This window comes from Myxine glutinosa, chromosome 2 (assembly GCF_964187855.1).
Source record: "Myxine glutinosa chromosome 2, kmMyxGlut1.1, whole genome shotgun sequence".
Taxonomy (NCBI): domain Eukaryota; kingdom Metazoa; phylum Chordata; class Myxini; order Myxiniformes; family Myxinidae; genus Myxine; species Myxine glutinosa.
Window position 1 is genome coordinate 116,001,269 of NC_136262.1, and position 21,358 is coordinate 116,022,626.

Here is a 21,358-nt window from a genome sequence, read left to right on the forward strand (position 1 = left end):
CAGGATGAAACATCTGTGGATTCATCCAACTGAATTCGAGAACAATCCAAATGCAGCGTCTTTGATTTCAACAATCACCTGCTCTTTTATGTCGCTTGACAAATCAGCATTCCTCCTTTGAACCGTATTATTTGACATAGAAGTTTTGTTGAACTTTTTTTCAGCTTCTTTTCCAAGCAGAATCCTAGCCATCTTCAGAGCACATGGCTTGATCAGAGTCTCTCCGACTGTGTGAGGTTTCTTCTGTTGCGCAATGAGGAGGCTGATGGCATAAGAAGCCTCCGTAAGATGCTTGTTTTGCTGAAATAATGTTCCACTTTGATCCAAGTGCTGGCGCTTCACATTCTCTTCCATTCGCTTGAAGAAGTCCACATCCTTATGTTGATGTGGATGAAGCTTCTCCAAATGGAGCTTCAACTTCGATGGCCGCAAAGATTGATTTCCGAGAACTTTCTGGCACAGGACGCATTGTCCCTTTAATTCTCCACGATCATGGAAGGATGTGAATCCAAACTTTATGTATTGCTCATCATATCCTCGTTTTGTCATTTCAGAAGGGTTTCTGAAAAAAAATAAAAAAGACTAAAAATATATGCAGGGAATAGTGGGTGGCTACCACTGGCCACCACCGAAAAACACACAGAATTGAACTCTTGTTTTAGGCCTTGTGCATGAAATGATTATATTATTTGGGCAAATATTGGGCAGTCTCTGTGGCCCACCTGGAAAACGTGCTGTGGCCCACTGATTGGGAACCCATGTCCGAGACGTTTCCACTTCACCACAATAACAACACTTACAGTTGACCAGGGCAGCTCCAGCAGGACAGAAATTTGACGAACTGACTTGTTGGAATGGTGGCATCCTATGACGGTGTCACGTTGAAAGTCACTGAACTCTTCAGTACGTCCATTCTACTGCCAATGTTTGTCTATGGAGATTGCATGGCTGTGTGCTTGATTATATATACACCTGTCAGCAATGGGGGATTGGGGGAGTCTGGTGTTGGCTTAGTCGTTAGGGTGCCAGCTCAGGATCCTGGGTTAGAATCCCGGTCGATCGCTGAATTAATGTCAGGGGGGTTGATTCAGCCTGTCATCCTTCCGAGGTCGGCAAATTGAGTACCAGTTCACTGGTAATTTTAATTCCCTGTGTCGAAAGAGGTGACTAACAGGGTTGGCGGCAGGAAGGGCATCCGGCCATAAAACATTGCTACAAAAAGGGGACCATGGTGCCCGAAAAGGTCCAAACCCTGCTCTGCGGGGAAAAACATGGCCGAAAAAGGTGGTTCTTTTTTGTCAGCAATGGGTGTGGCTGAAGCAGCCGAATCCACTAATTAGAAGGGGTGTCCGCACACTTTTGGTCATGTAGTATATACAGTCACGTGAAAAAGCAAGTACACCCCATGTAAAGTTTTGACTTTTTCAACATATTTCAACATACAGCTATTTGATCTTCATTTCAACAATATTGATAGATAAAGGTGATATAATATAACAAATATCATGAAACATTTACATTTTGTAGTCCATTGTATAATTTAAATAAACAAATGCAAAATTCGCATGTGGAAAAAGTAAGTACACCCTTGGCTCTAATAGGTAGTATTGCCCCCTTTAGCAGAAACAACCTCAAGTCGGCGTTTCTTATAACTGTCTACCAGTCTCAGACATCGACTGGGAGAAATTTTTGCCCACTCCTCCATGCAGAATTCTTTCAGCTGTGCGATGTTTGAGGGGTTTCTTGCATGCACAGCTCGTTTCAAATCCCCCCACAACATCTCGATGGGATTTTGATCCGGGCTTTGACTTGGCCATCCCAGAACCCTCCATTTCTTTCTTTTCAGCCATTCCTTGGTGGATTTACTGTTTTTTTTTAGGGTCATTGTCATGTTGCAAGGTCCACCTTCGGTTGAGCTTCAACTCTCCGACAGATGGCCTCACATTATCCTCAAGCACCCTCTGGTACAATGAATAATTCATAGTGGATTCTATGATGGTGAGCTGCCCAGGCCTTGATGCAGCAAAGCTGTCCCAAACCATAATATTTCCAACACCATGCTTTACAGTTGGTATCACGTTCTTGTGGTCAAATGCTGTCTTTGGTTTTTGCCAAACATGTCTTCTGGTACTGTGGCCAAATAGCTCTACCTTTGACTCATCTGTCCAGAGCACATTGTTCCAGAAGTGCTGGTCTTTGCCGAGGTGTTCATTGGCAAACTTTAGTCTTGCCCTGATGTTCTTTCTGGACAGCAAAGGTTTCCTCCTGGCACCCCTCCCATGTAGATCAAATTTGTGCAGCCTCTTTCTAATGGTAGACTCATGCACTTTGACAGCAACAGTGGCAAGAGCTACCTGTAGGTCCCGTGATGACATTCTGGGGTTCTTTGAGACTTCTTTCAGCATCTTGCGGTCTGCTCTCGGGCTGAACTTGCTGGGGCGGCCTAGCCTGAACAAGTTGGCAGTTGTTTGGAATCTTCTCCACTTGTAGATGATCTTCCAGTCAGTCAAATGATCGATTTTAAATTGTTTGGAGATCTTTTTAAATCCCTTCTCAGACTCGTAGGCATCTATAACCTTCTTTCTGAAGGCCTCAGAGAGCTCTTTTGATTTAGGCATTGTGACGCCGCACACTTCAACAACAAAGAGCAAACCAAACTAAATGTCTGACGTTTAAATAAGACAGGTTCCTCCAAGATCCTCTCTAACGATGTTCTCATCATTTGCACCTGATTCTAATTTTAGGTATTTGAAGTAGTGATAAATGTATGGGTGTACTTACTTTTTCCACATGCAAAATTTGCGTTTATGTTTATTTAAATTATACAATGGACTACAAAATGTAAATGTTTCATGATATTTGTTGTATTATATCACCTTTATCTATCAATATTGTTGAAATGAAGATCAAATAGCTGTATGTTGAAATATGTTGAAAAAGTCAATACTTTACATGGGGTGTACTTACTTTTTCACGTGACTGTATATATATGTACACTAGCGGAGCCTATCCGTCACTTCGCTGATGGAAAAATTTATTGTCCTATTTGCCAAAATTAATTTACCTGTGTTAAAAGTGCAGTAGGTTGAGGGAGGTTTGGTTTTTACCTGTCTGTGAGCAGGATATCCTGGTGTTGGGCTAGCGGCTAGGGTGCCAGCTTAGGATACCAAGGATCCTGGGTTCGAATCCCGGTCGATCGCTGAATTAACGCCAGGGGGGTTGACTCAGCCTGTCATCCTTCCGAGGTCGGCTAATTGAGTACCAGTTCACTGGTAATTCCCTGTGTGTCGTAAAAAGGCGACAAACAGGGTTGGCGCCAGGAAGGGCATCCGGCCGTAAAACATTGCTTCAAAAAGGGGGCCAAAAAAAAAAAACAACTACGGTCCCCGAAAAAGGCCAACCCCCGCTTTGCGGGGAAAAATGGCCTCTAAACGGTGGTTTTGTGAGCAGGATGTCGCAAAAGGTTACGGATGGATTCGACCAAAACTTGGTGGATGAGTTGGGTAGGTTACAAGAACAAGGTGATCACGTTTTGGAAGTCCAGATGAAGATCCTGCGTATCCGTGGGATACAAACCGTAAACCATTTAGTCTGCGGGTGGTATGTCTGAGTCCCGTTCTAGTTTATGTCGAAATACATGATGGTCTGTTTAAAATGAAGAGCGCTAGGTTACAGTGACAACCGAGTCAAACTATTACAAAAAGCAAACAAATTCTTGTGGAGGTGTTCGCCATTTTATTGCACGCAAATAGACATAAATAACGCGACAGCGTAAAACGAAGAACCTGAACTATGCTTACTACTACTACTACTACTACTACTACTACTACTACTACATAGCCCCTATTGTTCACACCTTGTTGGGTTGGTCGTGGCTTGAAGCGCATCAATGTTGACAGTTTTTTCACAAACCGGTTGGTCAGGCACGACGTTCGACTGGAACAGATTTTAGCGGGAATTTGAAATTGTGTAAGAGTGAAGGTGATAACCCACCTAGTCTACATTTTTTTAAAAACACCACTGGGTCTTCACCGCCCATCATTTAATGCCAGCAGACAGGACACAGGGCTTAACGTCCCTACGAACTATGGGGTACTCATTGCTTTGCATTATCCTGTAGTCATGTTGGGAATTGAACCCATACCTGGCAGCTTAAAATTGAGTGCACTACCTCCACGCCGTCCTGTCAGGACAACAATGAGCCTGGAATGTCGGTCAAACAGAACAGGCCGCACCCAATGGATTAAAGTGCGGAAACGTGAGCACTGGTAAGGTTATGTTATCAACTTAAATAAATAAACCACAAATACAAAACAAAAACATTTGTTACATTTGCCCCATGACAATTACTCCGAAACAAAAACAAAAACGACCCTCGTATCACATAGCAGAGGTGATCAGGTTTAAGATAACATCGGGACGCTCACCCGCTCGCGCCAGTCCTGGGTGAGTGGCGTTGTGGCGGTACCGTACACGGACGGCGTTAAGCAGGGCGCTCACTCTGCTTGTACTCACCAGTGAACACAATGATACATTTTACAATCGCAGATCTTTGTGTGCCGGTACCTCGGCGGAATATCCAATTGGGTTCAAAATGGGGGTCAATGGCCAAGAATGGTTAACGTGGATGTTAACATGTGCTCACTTACACCCTCGCCCCATCTCACGTGCGAGTTCCTTCCTGTACGCTCAAAACTGAGGATTAAAATTGCCATCACAATCGTTGTGGTATTTAATATATACGAGCAGGGATTATAATCTACAATTCTCCCAAGGAAAGCTCAATCCTAAGCCCCTATTCCGACGACGATCCAGCCGCAAATCTCAAACAGCAACACAAACCACAAGCTCTCCCTTACAAGCTTCGTGCCAGTCGTGGCTAAATGTTTAAAACGACCCCTTCAACAATATCCGACTACTGTCCCAACATCTGCTTGCGGCGGTTGAGACGAGCCTGGCAAGCTGAAAGCAGGCCCAGAAGAACGTACATGCCGGCGGTGAGGAAACAGCTGTAGCTGACCTGCTCGTAAGCCTTGTGCACAGCTTCAAGATTGTCACTGTGGCAAAAAGGGAGGAAGAAGAGTCGTTTGGTCAGGAGGTTAAACACGGCTCATGTATCGGCTTCATGTAACAAAATCATTAGACTTCAAACAAAAACAAAAAAATACCTATTTTGGGGAAAACCCACCCCAACCCCAGATACCTCCTCAAATCCCAATTTTTATAATGCCGTGAACAAACATTGGTACATCATGGGTGATGAAGGTTGCGGTGAAGTTTCATCGAAATTGCGTGTGTAGGTTCTCAGAAGAAAGCAAATACATATTTTTGGGGACAACCCCCCGCAGACTCCCAAAGGGGCAGATGTTTTTTAATGCCGTGAACAAACTTTAGTACATCACGGGTGGTGAAGGTTGTGGTCAAGTTTCATCGAAATTGTGTGTGTAGTTTCAGAGGAAAAAGCAAATTCCTATTTTGGGGGGTAAAACCTGGATCCACTTTGACCCCTGTAAACCCCCTTAGACGCTGATTTTTGTTTTAATGCCATGAACAAACTTTAGTCACAACACAACAAATATAATTTGTGCCACGTTTGCCCACAATCCCTTCAGCGGTTTCGGAGAAGAATTTGCAAGTGTTTACGGACTGATGGACTAACGGACTGACTATGCGCCATCGCATAAGCTCCCCGGAACTTCGTTCCAGGTGAGGTAAAAAGCATGCTGGCACCTCTTTACATGTACGGTGTACATTTGTGTGGATTGGACCACTTAGTATTCCAGATGAAGCAGTTCTGTGTCTTGGATGACAAATCCCTCCCCCACCCTCACCCTCACCCTCCATTCAACATCACCTCAAGGATTTATTGGTCCACCAAACTAAGCCTCAAAACTTCTTAAATGCTTTGTAAGTGCTTGTTAGTCCATCATGTAACACTCATTTACAATTAGAGGGGTTAAGGATCACAATGATCAATCGGGAGACCCAGGTTATCACTGAAAATGGAGGGACATCCCGTGGATGCAGGTACAAAGAATGGCCTCCACCACTCCAGATGGTCACCTCAAATACCGTGCTACATTCTGGTTCAAGTACACCAATTGACTTTAAATGAGCCAATGGTGAGAGGAACATGAACCAGTGAGTTAAACAAACCCATAGACTGATTAAAAAAAAAAAAAAAAAAAAAAAAAAAAACCACCTTTAGAGGCCATTTTTCCCCGCAAGCGGGGGGTGGCCTTTTTCGGGAACTGTGGTTGTTGTTGTTTTTCGGTCCCCTTTTTGAAGCAATGTTTTACGGCCGGATGCCCTTCCTGACACCAACCCTTTTTGCCACCTTTTACGACAAACAGGGAATTACCAGTGAACTGGTACTCAATTTGCCGACCTCGGAAGGATGACAGGCTGAGTCAACCCCCCTGGCGTTAATTCAGCGATTGACCGGGATTCGAACCCAGGATCCTAGGATCCTAAGCCGGCACCCTAGCCGCTAGCCCAACACCAACACAGGGGAGGAAGGGAGAGGGACACAGACAGAGTGAGGAACCCATAGACTGATAGACGCCCTAATTTTAATGGAGGTGGTTCCGGTTCATCAAGGTTAAAGACTCACTCATCGATGTCCTTCTCCTGGAAAGGAACGTCTTCCAGCAGAATGGCCGAGTGCACGTTGAAGAATATTCCTAGGAGTACCTGGAGAGAGAGAGACACAGAGACAGAGAGGTGTGGGAGGGAGGAAGAGGGAGTGTGAACGAGAGAGCGCGAGGGAGCGTGAACGAGAGCGAGGGAGAGTGAACGAGGGTGAGCGAGGGAGAGTGAACGAGAGAGCGAGGGAGAGTGAACGAGAGAGCGAGGGAGAGTGAACGAGAGAGAGCGAGGGAGAGTGAACGAGAGAGAGCGAGGGAGAGTGAACGAGAGAGCGAGGGAGAGTGAACGAGAGAGAGCGAGGGAGAGTGAACGAGAGAGAGCGAGGGAGAGTGAACGAGAGAGAGCGAGGGAGAGTGAACGAGAGAGAGCGAGGGAGAGTGAACGAGAGAGAGCGAGGGAGAGTGAACGAGAGAGAGCGAGGGAGAGCGTGAACGAGAGAGAGCGTGAACGAGAGAGAGCGTGAACGAGAGAGAGCGTGAACGAGAGAGAGCGTGAACGAGAGAGAGCGTGAACGAGAGAGAGCGTGAACGAGAGAGAGCGTGAACGAGAGAGAGCGTGAACGAGAGAGAGCGTGAACGAGAGAGAGCGTGAACGAGAGAGCGTGAACGAGAGAGAGCGTGAACGAGAGAGAGCGTGAACGAGAGAGAGCGTGAACGAGAGAGAGCGTGAACGAGAGAGAGCGAACGAGAGAGAAGGGGAGAGCGAGGGAGAGCGAAGGAGAGGGAGGAAGAGGGAGGAAGAGGGGGATATAGTGAGGTGAGTGAATGATCGAGAGGAAGAGGGAGGGAGAGAGAGGGAAATGGAGGGAGAGGGACACAGAGGAAGAGTGAGGAAGGGAGAGGGACACAGAGGAAGAGTGAGGAAGGGAGAGGGACACAGACAGAGTGAGGAAGAGAGAGGGACACAGACAGAGTGAGGAAGGGAGAGGGACACAGACAGAGTGAGGAAGGGAGAGGGACACAGACAGAGTGAGGAAGGGAGAGGGACACAGACAGAGTGAGGAAGGGAGAGGGACACAGACAGAGTGAGGAAGGGAGAGGGACACAGACAGAGTGAGGAAGGGAGAGGGACACAGACAGAGTGAGGAAGGGAGAGGGACACAGACAGAGTGAGGAAGGGAGAGGGACACAGACAGAGTGAGGAAGGGAGAGGGACACAGACAGAGTGAGGAAGGGAGAGGGACACAGACAGAGTGAGGAAGGGAGAGGGACACAGACAGAGTGAGGAAGGGAGAGGGACACAGACAGAGTGAGGAAGGGAGAGGGACACAGACAGAGTGAGGAAGGGAGAGGGACACAGACAGAGTGAGGAAGGGAGAGGGACACAGACAGAGTGAGGAAGGGAGAGGGACACAAACAGAGTGAGGAAGGGAGAGGGACAGCGAGGAAGGGAGAGGCACAGCGAGGAAGGGAGAGGTACAGCGAGGAAGGGAGAGGCACAGCGAGGAAGGGAGAGGCACAGCGAGGAAGGGAGAGGCACAGCGAGGAAGGGAGAGGCACAGCGAGGAAGGGAGAGGGACACAGACAGAGTGAGGAAGGGAGAGGGACAGCGAGGAAGGGAGAGGGACACAGACAGAGTGAGGAAGGGAGAGGGACAGCGAGGAAGGGAGAGGGACAGCGAGGAAGGGAGAGGGACAGCGAGGAAGGGAGAGGGACAGCGAGGAAGGGAGAGGGACAGCGAGGAAGGGAGAGGGACAACGAGGAAGGGAGAGGGACAGCGAGGAAGGGAGAGGGACAGCGAGGAAGGGAGAGGGACAGCGAGGAAGGAAGAGGGACAGCGAGGAAGGGAGAGGGACAGCGAGGAAGGGAGAGGGACAGCGAGGAAGGGAGAGGGACAGCGAGGAAGGGAGAGGGACAGTGAGGAAGGGAGAGGGAGTGAGGAAGGGAGAGGGACAGTGAGGAAGGGAGAGGGACAGTGAGGAAGGGAGAGGGACAGTGAGGAAGGGAGAGGGACAGTGAGGAAGGGAGAGGGACAGTGAGGAAGGGAGAGGGACAGTGAGGAAGGGAGAGGGACACAGTGTGAGGAAGGGACACGGAGGGAGAGAAGGCTGTGCTTCAAAATATCAAAAATATCAAAGGGAATGGGGGGAAGAGAACGCAACCTGAGAGGTAAGACCTCACACAAATAGTTGAAGCATTAACCCCCAATGAACCCCCAGAGGGTCGTGTCCAAGCCAAGGCCGCCTGGTAGTGGTTCGACCCGTTTTGGACACGATCCACAGTCATTCACATTGCCAGGACAAAAAACCTTTAATTTAAACGGAAAACCTTCAGCAATGACAGTGTTGACCGGTATAGTATTTGCCCCACTAAGGGCACGACCCAGGAAGCGGGTTGTCTGAGCCGTAGACAGAAAACTCACCAACATAACGACGCCCCAGATACTGAGCACCAAACCGCAAGCCGCCAGCTTGGGACCGCACCACAGCAACGACGCCATTGCGGCTCCCTCCCAGCACGTTTACACCAACACGTCACGCCACGATGACGTCATTAATTAGCCGATGAATTCAAGACGAGCACAGTCGATGCTTCAAAACGTTTTATCGCTTGGATTTATTTAAAACAAAAACACCGCAAGCAAACTCTGGAGGAGCATCGCAATCGTTCGTTAGATTAATACACCGCCCGGAATAGAGGGCATGCGTGTGACGTCACACATTTGCAACCCGCCATGTTGGAGAACAAGCAAAACTACTACACGAGAACTACAAAGGAAAACTACGATTACAAAGGAAACTACACGAGGCCAACCAACGTCAGTGTTTGCATTTTGTTAAAAAAAATTTGAATTGAATTTTTGCAGGATGTGTGGATGTGCAGGATGTGTGTGTGTGTATACATATATATGTATATATGTGTGTATGTTTATGTCTGTATGTCTGTATGTCTTTGTGTGTGTGTGTGTGTGTGTGTGTGTGTGTGTGTGTGTGTGTGTGTGTGTGTGTGTGTGTGTGTATATGTGTGTTTCTATATATGTATGTGTGTGTGTCGTGGATTGTTGTCTTCATAATTTGGGTTTCAGAAGGTGGAACGGAGTACTCCCACGACTCTCAGTATCCACCCCCGCTTCGGGGAAGAATTGCAATTCATGGGCTAAGTTGTGAAGTTTTCTTATCCTCAAAGTTTTGGTCCGAGGGCTCTTTTGAGAATCATCACCGAGCCTCGGACCGTTTCCGACTGTAGGTTTGTGGCAATATTCCCAGGGATGGTTTTTAAGATCTCTTTAAGGTTTTTTTTTTATCATTCCTGTTGCTCCAATAATCACTGGTACAATTTTGGTGCTCTTCAGCTTCCAGAATCGTTTCACTTTATTCTTGAGGGTCTTGGCATTTCGTATTTTTTTTGATTTCTGCATTATTTCGACCAAGATCGCTGGGCACTGACACCTCAATTAGCAATTCTGTCTTTTCTTTTTTTTTGTACCTTAGGACTATATCCGGTCGCAATGCTTTGTTTTCTATGTTCACGCTTGATGGGATCATCAGATCATACGTGAGCATTACTTCCTTGTCTTCAGTGATTGCTTTTGGTTCATGTTTCCATGGGTTTTCGAGAACTGGGATATTGAAATTTCTGCAGATGTGCCAGTGGATTACTCGACATACTTTGTTGTGCCTTTGGGTGAACAGCTGTTCTGACATGAGTTTTTTACTTCCTGATAGGTGACTCGTGCTTTCTGTTTCTGTCTTGCAGAACCTACACTTGTCCGATTGACTCAGTCCTGCCATCTTCTTGAAGCCATTGGTGGTGTCCTTGGTCTCCGACATTAATAATGATTAGTTCTCCGTCCCAGTTGAGCTGACCTCTTCTTAGCCATTCCAGTGATCCTTCTTTGTCTACTCCCAATCTGTCCAACTCTTATTTTTTTTAAATATCTCCCTGCTCTTTTGTCTTTCTCCCAGTTGTCACTATATATGTGCTGGTATTTCATCTTGTATTTTTGTTTTGTCGTTTTTGCAATGGTTGGGGCTGTATTTGTTGCTGTTTCCATTTGGTACGTGACATCTTCTAATCACACCCGTTTTTGGAAGTTTTTTGCAAGGTGAGTGAGATACCTTTTCTGGCTTGTGTCCATGCTTGTACACAAATTGTATTCAGTAGTCTGTTGAGCTTTTCACATACTCTGCTAATCCTACAGTCGGCGCTCTGTGCACTGGGTTGAGTTCCATCAGGCCGCCACCCCTTCTTTCCTCGGCAGGTACATTCATGGGATGCACTGATTTTTGTAGGACATTTTGTGCATAATGAGGAATTTCCTTGTTTTGATATTTATTTTTTTGGTATCCACTTGTGGCCAGTTTACTGTTCTGTAGCTGTATTGGAACACTGATAGTGCTAGTTGGTTTATGGCTTTGATGTTGTTCTTTGGGGTGAGATATGTTTTAAGGATTAGCCTCGTTCTACTCTGGTATTCTTTGGTAATTGTTTCGTGCATTTTTTGTGACACATTTGGTGGCCCTCTTCAACTCCTATTTGTAAAATGTTTTTCTCTAGCTCCTGTATTACCTCTGCCACCAAAGGGGGATGGAGGTCATGCTTTCACCCCCATCTGGTTATGACAAATTTAAATTTTTTGTCATATGTTGGTCTGTCTCGTTTGTTTATGAGTGCAATAAGTCGAACACTTTCAGCTATCTTCATCAAACTTTACCAGTGCATTGCGAAGGACAAAGGAGGCTGTCAATGTTTTTTACTGCATAGGTCAAAGGTCAAGGTTCTCTCGTTTGTCCGGGTGATATCTTAGCCATTCTTCAAGCTAGGAAGCTGAATTTTTGGCACAATAGTAAACAAGTGCTTTGGCAAAAATGGCTTTTTCCTGTTGGATTAATAATTTAATTGATTAATTACATAAGTACTTAATAAATCGATAATTATTTATTTTCTCTAATCTGGGTATATCTCGGGCACCTTTTGAGCTAGGATGCCGATACTTGGACACATTACGAAGTGATTTGTTATAAAGGGTATTTTTGTTTCATTGATTAATCAATTAATTTTCAATTTTAAAAAAGTTAGATTTGGATTAAACACTGGTGATTTAGGTATGCCATTAGCCAATTGATTAAGAAAATTAATTTAATTACACAATTAATCAATTATTGATTCTCTCGATTTTCCTCTTACCAGTCAGGCTACCAACACCTGACGCCCTTTCTTGTCTGTCGTGGACAGATTCCAATGAACTTTGGTGAAGAGGGCGAGTATTTGACAACGACGAAATGATTAGATTTTGGTGAAGATCCGGATCCAGATATGAAAACGATTGTTATTATAATGTTTAGGCAATTCTTCACCATTGAATGAAAGGGCCAAAATGATTATATATATATATATATATATATATATCATGATATTTCAAAAACGTTGTGGACGATTTCTAACCAACTCGTCCACCTAGTTTTGTTATGAGACAATAACAAGCCGATTAGATTTTGGATCAGGTCCAAATCCTAACTTTGTCTGAATCCATCCACAACTTTGAGATATTGCACTATATATAATTTTTGGCCCTACCTCTCAAATGTGAAGAATCACTTTTAAAATTCCAGTAACTTCACCAAATTCTAACTAATTCCTCCTTGTCACACACCAAACTCCTCCACCAAATTTCGTCTGAATCCGTCTAACTTTGAGATACTGTATCTTGTTCACAGACAGACAGGTGAAAACAAAACCTCCATCCATCTTCGGTGATGGTGCAACAAACGTGACACAAAAGGATTGAAAACACTGCACTTCATACTTTCCCCAAAATATTGAAATGACCTCACTATTTCATACCGTGCTACAGTTACTGCCCAAAAGCTACTAAGGGGTTGGTACATTTGACCACACGAGCAAGCAGCAATTTTGTCCACCAAGGTCATGTCACCAAACCAAGAACAAAATTAAACTGAAGGAGCACTTCAAGACCATATCAGCCAAAGCACCCACGTCTTGTTTTCACATCCAGATCGATTACCTCCCAATCACGAGACTACATTGGCCACTGTAAAACAGACAGTGTGCAAGGAGTCTGTCCGTCAGTTAAACGTCACTGGTGTTGATATGGTCCTTTGTGCTCCTGATTGAACCTGAAGATGCTTTCATGGAGATGACAAGTCCAGCTTCACCAAAGATTTGAGCGAAAAAAAAAAATGTCGGTTCAATGTCGGTTGTGGTTCAACCACAAAATGGACACGTGAAAACTTCTTTGAAATTCTTCACCTGCCGCAGGTGTTTTAATCGAGACACGAGTTTGAGATTTCTCCTTTTCAGATCACATTTACAGCATGCGTTTCAACAGAGATTCCATGGAAAAAGTTCAAAAAACCCCAATCGCTCCACAATACGTGCGTGCTTGCACTACGGTGATTTGATCACAACAGGAACAGGAAATGCCGAGATATTAAATGGCAAATACAGAAGAAAGTTTTATTTTTCACGTGTAGGTTACATTCTTAGAGGATTCACCAAAACATTTGCATTGCATTCCCGACACGTGACCCGAACAAACTCAAACGTGGAGCACGGCCTCCTCCGCGGAGGCTCAAGGCTCGTTTAACCCTTGCACAGAAATAGCAAAATACAATTAAAAAGGCACAAAGTGATCCAATAACGACTATTTATGACATATAGCACTGTCAAAAGTAGCAAGTTTGTAAACTTGGTCACAAAAAAGTGACGAGGCACTTTGGAGAAATGGCTTACTAGAGGCTGAACGGCGCCGATTGGGCGATGCTTCGGGTGGTTGGGGTTATAAAGCACGTGGTATAAAGGCTTCTCGCTGTCGGTGCATCCTCATGCTGTAGATTGCCACACTGTGGGGGAACAGAAAAAACAACAACCGGAAATTGGGGTGGGAGATGAAAATGAAGGGGCCGAGGGAAGGGGGCACAGTACAACTGATATTCCAAATGCAGCACCGGGTTGTGCGGGGTCTGCAATCACACAAACGTCACTTACCAACTATGATGACGATCAAAATGAGAATAACCGAGATGAGAATGGCCCACATCTGTGAAAAGCAAAGGAGTAAAAGGCACTTGGCGAGAAGCTACAGAGATTTATATATTAAAACTTAAACATATATATTAAACCTCCCCTGCCCCTGCTAAATATTTGGGGTCCTTCCCTACCCCTTTATTCACCCAAAACCGATTTTTAAATAGCAGAGATATAAACCTTAAGCTAAACATTACCCAGAAGGCTCCACCGAAGGTCAAAGTAATTGCTGTTTTGCAAAAAGCAAAAGCCAATTCAGTGCATGAAGTTATTTGCCATTTTTCACCTCTGGCCTTTTTTTTTTTTATATACAAGATTGAGGCTCGTGCGAGAGCTAACATCAATCACACAAAAAAAAAACGGACACACAAAACATACAATAAATGGAGCGGGAGACAAGATGGGGAGAGAAGGGGAAGTACACAAGTACAACAGCAGAGACCAGGGACATCGGGAGATCTGTGGGAGGGAGAGGGCTTGGGGGGAGGCGGCATGGGAAGGGAGGTGTGGGGGGTGGGAAAGGTATAAAACACATGGACACTGCTAGAACTTCCAGGAAATAAAAAGTTGGTATTTCAGAAAAAAGTGGATTTGGGGGGAATAACGGGGGTAGAAAAGATCAAGGTTTTGGATGGGGGAAGATAAGAGATGGTGGTAAACTGCTGTTTTAAAGACCTGGAGGGAGGAGTGGGATTGAAGGGAGTGGGGGAGTTTGTTCCAGAGGCGGGAATAAAGAGGAATGAAAGTGAAGGTGAGCAGAGAGTCTTGATTTTGGCAGTTTCACCAGAAGATGGTTGCAGGCAGATCTTGTGTAACCTGCAGGAATATTTGGGGGACAGGGCACAGACAGAGCTGGGGGGAGCAAGGTCGGAGAGGAGTCGGTAGAAGACAAAGACCACAACCTGTCTGCGGTGAGTGAGTGAAAGGCCCTCGGAGTTAGCTTCATCGCAGGAGATTCCAATGATTTTGAAAGCTTTGGTTTCAACAGCGTAAGTGAGGTGTGAGGCAGCACCAGCCCAGAGGGGAGAGCAGTACTCCATTGAGCTGCAGATGAAAGCCCTGTATGTGGTGAGGAGCTCAGGTGTGCCAAGGAAGGACTTTGCATGACGGAGGATGCCCAGTCAGTGACTGACTTTGTAGGCCAGCTTGGAAGTGTGGCTTTCCCCAGGAAAGATCATGGCAGATAGTGAGACCCAAAAGCTTGAGTGACAGAACTTCTTGGAGAGGATTGTTGAGAAAGTAGATGGGAGGGTTTTCCAGTCAGACTTTTCAGAGCGACATTATTTTTTTATTTTTTTTTGTATACTGAATCGAGGCTCGTGAAAGCTAACATTTATTCCACAAACAAATCAACCAGACAAACAAAATATATAAAAAGAGGGAGCGGAAGACAAGATGGGGAGAGAAGGGGAAGCACACAAACACATTTGAGAGCAGGGAGAAGTGTGGGAGGGAGAGGGCTTGGGGGGGAGGAGGCATGGGGAGAGGTAAGTTCATAGTAAGACATAATAAGAGTAAGAGTGTAAGAGTAAGACATAGTAAGAGTTTGAGATTTGTCAGGATTGAAGGACATGTTCCACTTGTTTGACCAGTTTGTGATTTTGTCCGGGTCTGCAGAGGCTGCTACGAGTCTGCAGAGTGCAACGAGGCTGCTGCCTGCAGGGTTGAGATATGGAGCGACAGAGAGTGGAGCCATCAGCAAAGAGATAGAGAGGATTTTACAGAGAGTCGGAGAGACCATTGATGAAGACCAGAAAAAGCACAGGGCCCAGAACACTGCCTTGGGAAACTCCAGCCTGAACAGGAAGGGGAGATGAGAGAAACCCATTCAGGGCCACACGTTGACTACGACGAGACAGGAAGTCCGCAAGCCATGCGTGGAGGTTTCCATGGATACCATAAGAGGAGAGTTTGATGAGCAGAGCTGGGTGCCAGACCGTATCGAAGACACATGATATGTCAAGGGAGACAGATCTGATTTCCTGTTTGGCATTGAGGACCTCCATCCATTGTTGAGACAGCAGAAGCAGCATGTCCAGAGTAGAAAGACCTGGTCTGAATCCAAATTGATGATCAGAGATCAAGCCATTGGAGAAGAGGAAGGATTTAATATCAGAAGCGATGATCGATTCCACGACCTTGCTGATTATTGGGAGCAAGTCGATTGGTCTGTAGTTGCAAGGATCTGTTTTTGCACCTTTTTTGTGCAAAGCGGTGATGTTGGCTGATTTCCAAGCAGGTGGCAGATGACCTTGAGCAAAAGAGAGGGTGAAGAGAACAGAGAGGGTGAGATAGAGCGGCAGAGCAGGATTTTAGGACCAGTGGGCTGATACCGTCTGGTCCAGTTGCAGAATCAGAGTCGAGGTTTGACAGAAACTTCTCCACCTTGTCAGGAGAGAAGGACACAGAGTCCTGGCGCAGCTGGGTTCGACTCGGAAAGGTGGGTACAGAGAGAGAGATGGGTTCGGGACACAAGATTTTGAGGCAAACACAGAGTTGAGGCATTCGGCTTTTTCACGTGTGGAGTCAGCTGTGTAGCCGTTTGAGGTAAGGGAGGGGATGGAGGGGGAACAAACACCAGAAACAGATTTGACTAGATGCCACCAGGAATTTGAAAACAGAATTTGACCAGACTTTGATCCCTTCAGCCATTCTTAAGTTATCGCAGTAACGAAATGGACCGACGGACAACCCAACCCAGTTGTGTGCACTAATTTTTGTTTGTCAGGTCCATCGTGACAAGATCTCCCTGGTGGGAAACCATGGGAAACCATGGGAAAAAACATGATGGAAACCGTGGGAAAAGTATAGTGGAGGAGTCACACACGATATGTGGAGCTCGACCCCATGTTTGATGGTGACAAATGCTCTGTCTATCAATAGTGAAGTCCGACGACCCTCCCTTAGCCACCTTGCAGTTTTTCCACCAGTACTTGCGACGGAGACGAGTGGCAGTCGTTTCGAAAGTGGCGGCGCCGACCTGCAACGCCTCGGCTCTCTCGTCGAGCTGTGACAGCTTCTCGTCTCGGGCCAACACCCGCTCAACGTTCCCCCTCATCACCCCCATGACCTGCAGATGACAGAACGTCCGATGACCGCAGCAGTAACAGCTCGGAGTGAGACGGCGCCGACAGACACGCAAGGGTCAGCAAAATACCATCAAGCATCAAAAGGTGCAAGTTACCCCAAAAGCCTTACCTCCTCCACCTGCCCTCGTGCCTGTTGCAACTTCACTTGAGACCTAAAACAAGATGAAACCCCAATTAGGGCGAGGTCAACCATCTTACAGCGACATTTTGTGTCTCACAAGATAATCAGATATGCCCAACTCCCCCACCACCTCCGGGATGAGAACTCATTCCCCTCCCCATCTCCCCAATACGAGAAAACCCACCCTGTATATTTATTTACCTTCATCGCCGAATGTGGGCGGAGGTTATGCTTTCATGTCTGTCTGTCTGTGTCCGTCTGTCTGTCTGTCTGTGAACAGGATATTTCAAAAAGTTGTGGACGACTTATGACAAAACTAGATGGACGAGTTAGGTTGGTAACAAGAACAAGCAAATTCGATTTTGGTTCAAGTCCAGATCTGGCCTATCAGTGGATACAAACCGTAAAGTGTTCAGTCTGGCGAAGGTATGTGCTCTACCGAAGGTGTGTGCTCTACCGAAGGTGTGTGCTCTACCGAAGGTGTGTGCTCCACCGAGTGCTGTTCTAGTTTAAAACTGCATCTACATCTTAACGAGAGACAAAGTTATTTCATTATTCATCATTGTTGAGACCGAGGAAGACTCCCAATGTTCCACCTTCTGAACCCCCACATATGCAGATATTGACACACACACAGACACACTAACGCACACAGACACACTAACGCACACAGACACACTAACGCACACAGACACACGCGCGCGCACAGACTAGCGCGCACACAGACACACATTGTTTACAGACGTGGTAGCGATCTTGCGCGTGGTTGACGTGTCGCGTGGTTGGCGTGTCGCGGGGTTGCGGTGCTAAGACTACATAATGCACTCTACTTGCATGTTGTCGCCGTTGATCCTTTCCGATAATCTCCCCAAGCAGCCCCGCCCAAAATGCGAGACTCCCTGACACGTTCTTTCCTTCGTCCTTTTAACGTCTTCGTTATTGATTCAATAAAATAACATTTCTAATTCTATGATAAATTACCGTGAACAATACAACATCTCCTTTCACCCATTTTGAAAATGTTGCTTCACGTTCACTGCGGTAATTTGGAAACCAAGAAGTAAAAAAATATGAAAAGTCCGACCGAGCTAATTATACACCTCAAGGAGCTTTCGTGCGTTTTCTTCTTCACAAATCATCATTTATTAATATTTAACGATAAATAAACTTGATAGGAAATAAAAGAGTTTTAAAAACACTCAATGAGGCCTCGTTTTCGTAACTGAATAAAAACTAAACTTTGTCGGTAAAAAATAATAATAAAATACGTCATTCGAAGCGGAAACTGAACGTGGCGGAGAGTGTGGGATGTACACTGCACATGGCCGAGAGTGTGGGACGTACACTGAACATGGGCGAGAGTGTGGCACGTACACTGAACATGGGCGAGAGTGTGGGACGTACACTGAACATGGGCGAGAGTGTGGGACGTACACTGAACATGGGCGAGAGTGTGGGACGTACACTGAACATGGCCGAGAGTGTAGGACGTACACTGAACTGAACATGGGCGAGAGTGTGGGACGTACACTGAACATGGGCGAGAGTGTGGGACGTACACTGAACATGGGCGAGAGTGTGGGACGTACACTGAACATGGCCGAGAGTGTGGGACGTACACTGAACATGGCAGAGAGTGTGGGACGTACACAACATGGCCGGGAGTGTGTGACATGGCCGGGAGTGTGGGACGTACACTGAACATGGCCGGGAGTGTGGGACGTACACTGAACATGACCGGGAGTGTGGGACGTACACTGAACATGGCCGGGAGTGTGGAACGTACACTGAACATGACCGAGAGTGTGGGACGTACACTGAACATGACCGAGAGTGTGGGACGTACACTGAACACGACCGAGAGTGTGGGACGCACACTGAACATGGGCGAGAGTGTGGGACGTACAGTCGTACACTGACCACGGCCGAGAGTGTGGGACGTACATTTAACATGGGCGAGAGTGTGGGACGTACACAACATGGCCGGGAGTGTGGGAGGTACACTGGACATGGCCGAGAGTGTGGGACGTACACTGAACATGGCCGGGAGTGTGGGACGTACACTGAACATGGCCGGGAGTGTGGGACGTACACTGAACATGACCGAGTGTGGGACGTACACTGAACATGACCGAGAGTGTGGGACGTACACTGAACATGGGCGAGAGTGTGGGACGTACACTGACCACGGCCGAGAATGTGGGACGTACATTGAACACGGGCGAGAGTGTGGGACGTACACAACATGGCCGGGAGTGTGGGACGTGGCCGGGAGTGTGGGACGTACACTGAACATGGCCGAGAGTGTGGGACGTACACTGAACATGGCCGGGAGTGTGGGACGAACACTGAACATGGCCGAGAGTGTGGGACGTACACTGAACATGGCCGGGAGTGTGGGACGAACACTGAACATGGCCGGGAGTGTGGGATGTACACTGAACATGGCCGGGAGTGTGGGACGTACACTGAACATGGCCGAGAGTGTGGGACGTGGCCGGGAGTGTGGGACGTACACTGAACATGGCCGGGAGTGTGGGACGTACACTGAACATGGCCGAGAGTGTGGGACGTGGCCGGGAGTGAAATACATAAACTATTTCTATGAAACTTGATCACAACCTTCATTGCACATGATGTAGCACAGTTTGTTCAGGGTATGAGAAAAATTGGAGTTTAAGGGGGTCAGGACCGCAGGATAAAAAACCACAGATATGCGAAGCATTATACCCTGTGAATGGTGAATAGGTATACAGTGGTAAGTGAATCCGCGAATGGTGAATGGGTATACATAAGTAAGTGAATCTGCGAATGGTGAATAGGTATACAAAGGTAAGTGAATCCGCGAATGGTGAATAGGTATACAGAGGTAAGTGAATCTGCGAATGGTGAATAGGTATACAGAGGTAAGTGAATCCACGAATGGTGAATAGGTATACAGAGGTAAGTGAATGGTGAATAGGTATACAGAGGTAAGTGAATCCACGAATGGTGAATAGGTATACAGAGGTAAGTGAATCCGTGAATGGTGAATAGGTTTCCAGAGGTAGGTGAATCCGCGAATGGTGAATAGGTATACAGAGGTAAGTGAATCCGCGAATGGTGAATAGGTATACAGAGGTAAGTGAATCTGCGAATGGTGAATAGGTATACAGAGGTAAGTGAATCCGCGAATGGTGAATATGTATACAGAGGTAAGTGAATCTGCGAATGGTGAATAGGTTTCCAGAGGTAAGTGAATCCACGAATGGTGAATAGGTATACAGAGGTAAGTGAGTCTGTGAATGGTGAATAGTTATACAGAGGTAAGTGAATCCGCGAATGGTGAATAGGTATACAGAGGTAAGTGAATCCGCGAATGGTGAATAGGTTTCCAGAGGTAAGTCAATCCGCAAATGGTGAATAGGTTTCCAGAGGTAAGTCAATCCGTGAATGGTGAACTTTTACTGTACGGTAAATTTGCCGGAATCAGTCCGAGTCCTTGGCATTTCAAGTCCTGAAGTGTTGAGTCCATCACAAAATAGACAAGTTCTACATCAATGCATAAAACAACTATTCATACTCGATCAAGTTCGCTCTGCCATGACTACTGAGCTTTCCGCCATAAAAACCAAACATGTTGAATTGATCATGTTATTGTTGAAGCTTTCTTTTTGGCACGAGGGATGTATGGAACACCTAATTACAAGTTTTCATGTAATGCGATTGCGTCACGCAATAATCGTTCAGCACATGAAACAGTTGTTTAGAGGTGACACGAGGCATTCTGCGCAAATTTAATACCAGCATGTGGTTCATCCAACATAAAAATAAAAACACCAATTACATTATTTAACAAGAAAGAGCAATGAGAGATTGCAAACCCTCGCCAGGATGTGTTTTCAGTTGTTTTCAAGGCTTTTGTGTTAAAAACAAATATGGCGGCCAAACCACGTGACCGATGACGTCATCATTGTTTTGTTTTCTCCACCAATTTATCCCTAGATGATGCTCAAGAAATTTCATCTTGATCGGATGAAGTTTTGTACTTGTGGAATTATGACATCATAATGGAGGCACCTATGACATCATCCTTAACATATTTTATTCCCCATGGAGAGTTCTTTACAATGAGCCATGTCTCAATTTTTTCTATGCAGCGCTTTTGGAGATATGGAGGTGCAAAACTTTTCCGTTTTTCCAAGATGGCGACCGAACCATGTGACCTATAATTATCATTTAAAAATATTATACAGGTGGAGTTGCACCTATGGTGGAAATTTCCTGTCAATCGGACCAACGGTTTCAGAGAAAATCATATTTATTCTGCGTGGAGAAACAGACAAACAGATAGACAAATGAAAAATCACTCATCGAGTGACACTTGGCAAAACAGAACAAAGTAGAATGGCACTCAGTGAAGCATCCTTTTGACCTAAAAAATAATTAGTGGTTGAATTCAGTGACCTGATGTGCAAATCGTCTTCAAAGTTTAAGTTCATCAGATGAAAATTGACAATTTTAGAAATTCGGCC

General features: G+C 46.0%; 2 protein-coding genes across 4 annotated transcripts; both read right to left on the reverse strand.

Annotated features, from left to right (window-relative positions):
* Positions 1-3,712: 3,712 nt before the first annotated feature.
* Positions 3,713-9,282, reverse strand: RNASEK (ribonuclease K). The gene is made up of 3 exons (XM_068107364.2): positions 9,010-9,282; positions 6,614-6,693; positions 3,713-5,057 (listed from the first exon to the last, which is right to left on the reverse strand). The coding sequence occupies exons 1-3, from the start codon at positions 9,085-9,087 to the stop codon at positions 4,916-4,918; spliced, it is 300 nt and encodes a 99-aa protein (XP_067963465.1). The 5' UTR covers positions 9,088-9,282; the 3' UTR covers positions 3,713-4,915.
* Positions 9,283-13,038: 3,756 nt separating this feature from the next.
* LOC137421369 (vesicle-associated membrane protein 3) lies at positions 13,039-17,798 on the reverse strand. 3 transcript variants are annotated; one of them, XM_068107362.2, is made up of 5 exons: positions 17,679-17,798; positions 16,833-16,875; positions 16,546-16,704; positions 13,596-13,647; positions 13,039-13,450 (listed from the first exon to the last, which is right to left on the reverse strand). In XM_068107362.2, coding segments are annotated over exons 1-5 (276 nt in total). In that variant the 5' UTR covers positions 17,681-17,798; the 3' UTR covers positions 13,039-13,430. The 3 variants fall into 3 exon arrangements, with proteins under 3 accessions (XP_067963463.1, XP_078627608.1, XP_067963464.1); XM_078771482.1 differs by having other exon boundaries at positions 17,589-17,711; XM_068107363.2 differs by having other exon boundaries at positions 17,576-17,701.
* Between the last annotated feature and the right edge of the window lie 3,560 nt (positions 17,799-21,358).

Coding starts and splice junctions, on each gene's coding strand:
- LOC137421369 (XM_068107362.2), bottom strand. Junction 16,705..16,832: donor CACGAGGGCAGGTGGAGGAG/GTAAGGCTTTTG, acceptor TGTCATCTGCAG/GTCATGGGGGTGATGAGGGG. Junction 13,451..13,595: donor TTTGATCGTCATCATAGTTG/GTAAGTGACGTT, acceptor GTTCCCCCACAG/TGTGGCAATCTACAGCATGA.
- RNASEK (XM_068107364.2), bottom strand. CDS start 9,087: ATGGCGTCGTTGCTGTGGTGCGGTCCCAAGCTGGCGGCTTGCGGTTTG. Junction 6,694..9,009: donor TCTGGGGCGTCGTTATGTTG/GTGAGTTTTCTG, acceptor CTCTCTCTCCAG/GTACTCCTAGGAATATTCTT. Junction 5,058..6,613: donor CAGGAGAAGGACATCGATGA/GTGAGTCTTTAA, acceptor TTTTTGCCACAG/TGACAATCTTGAAGCTGTGC.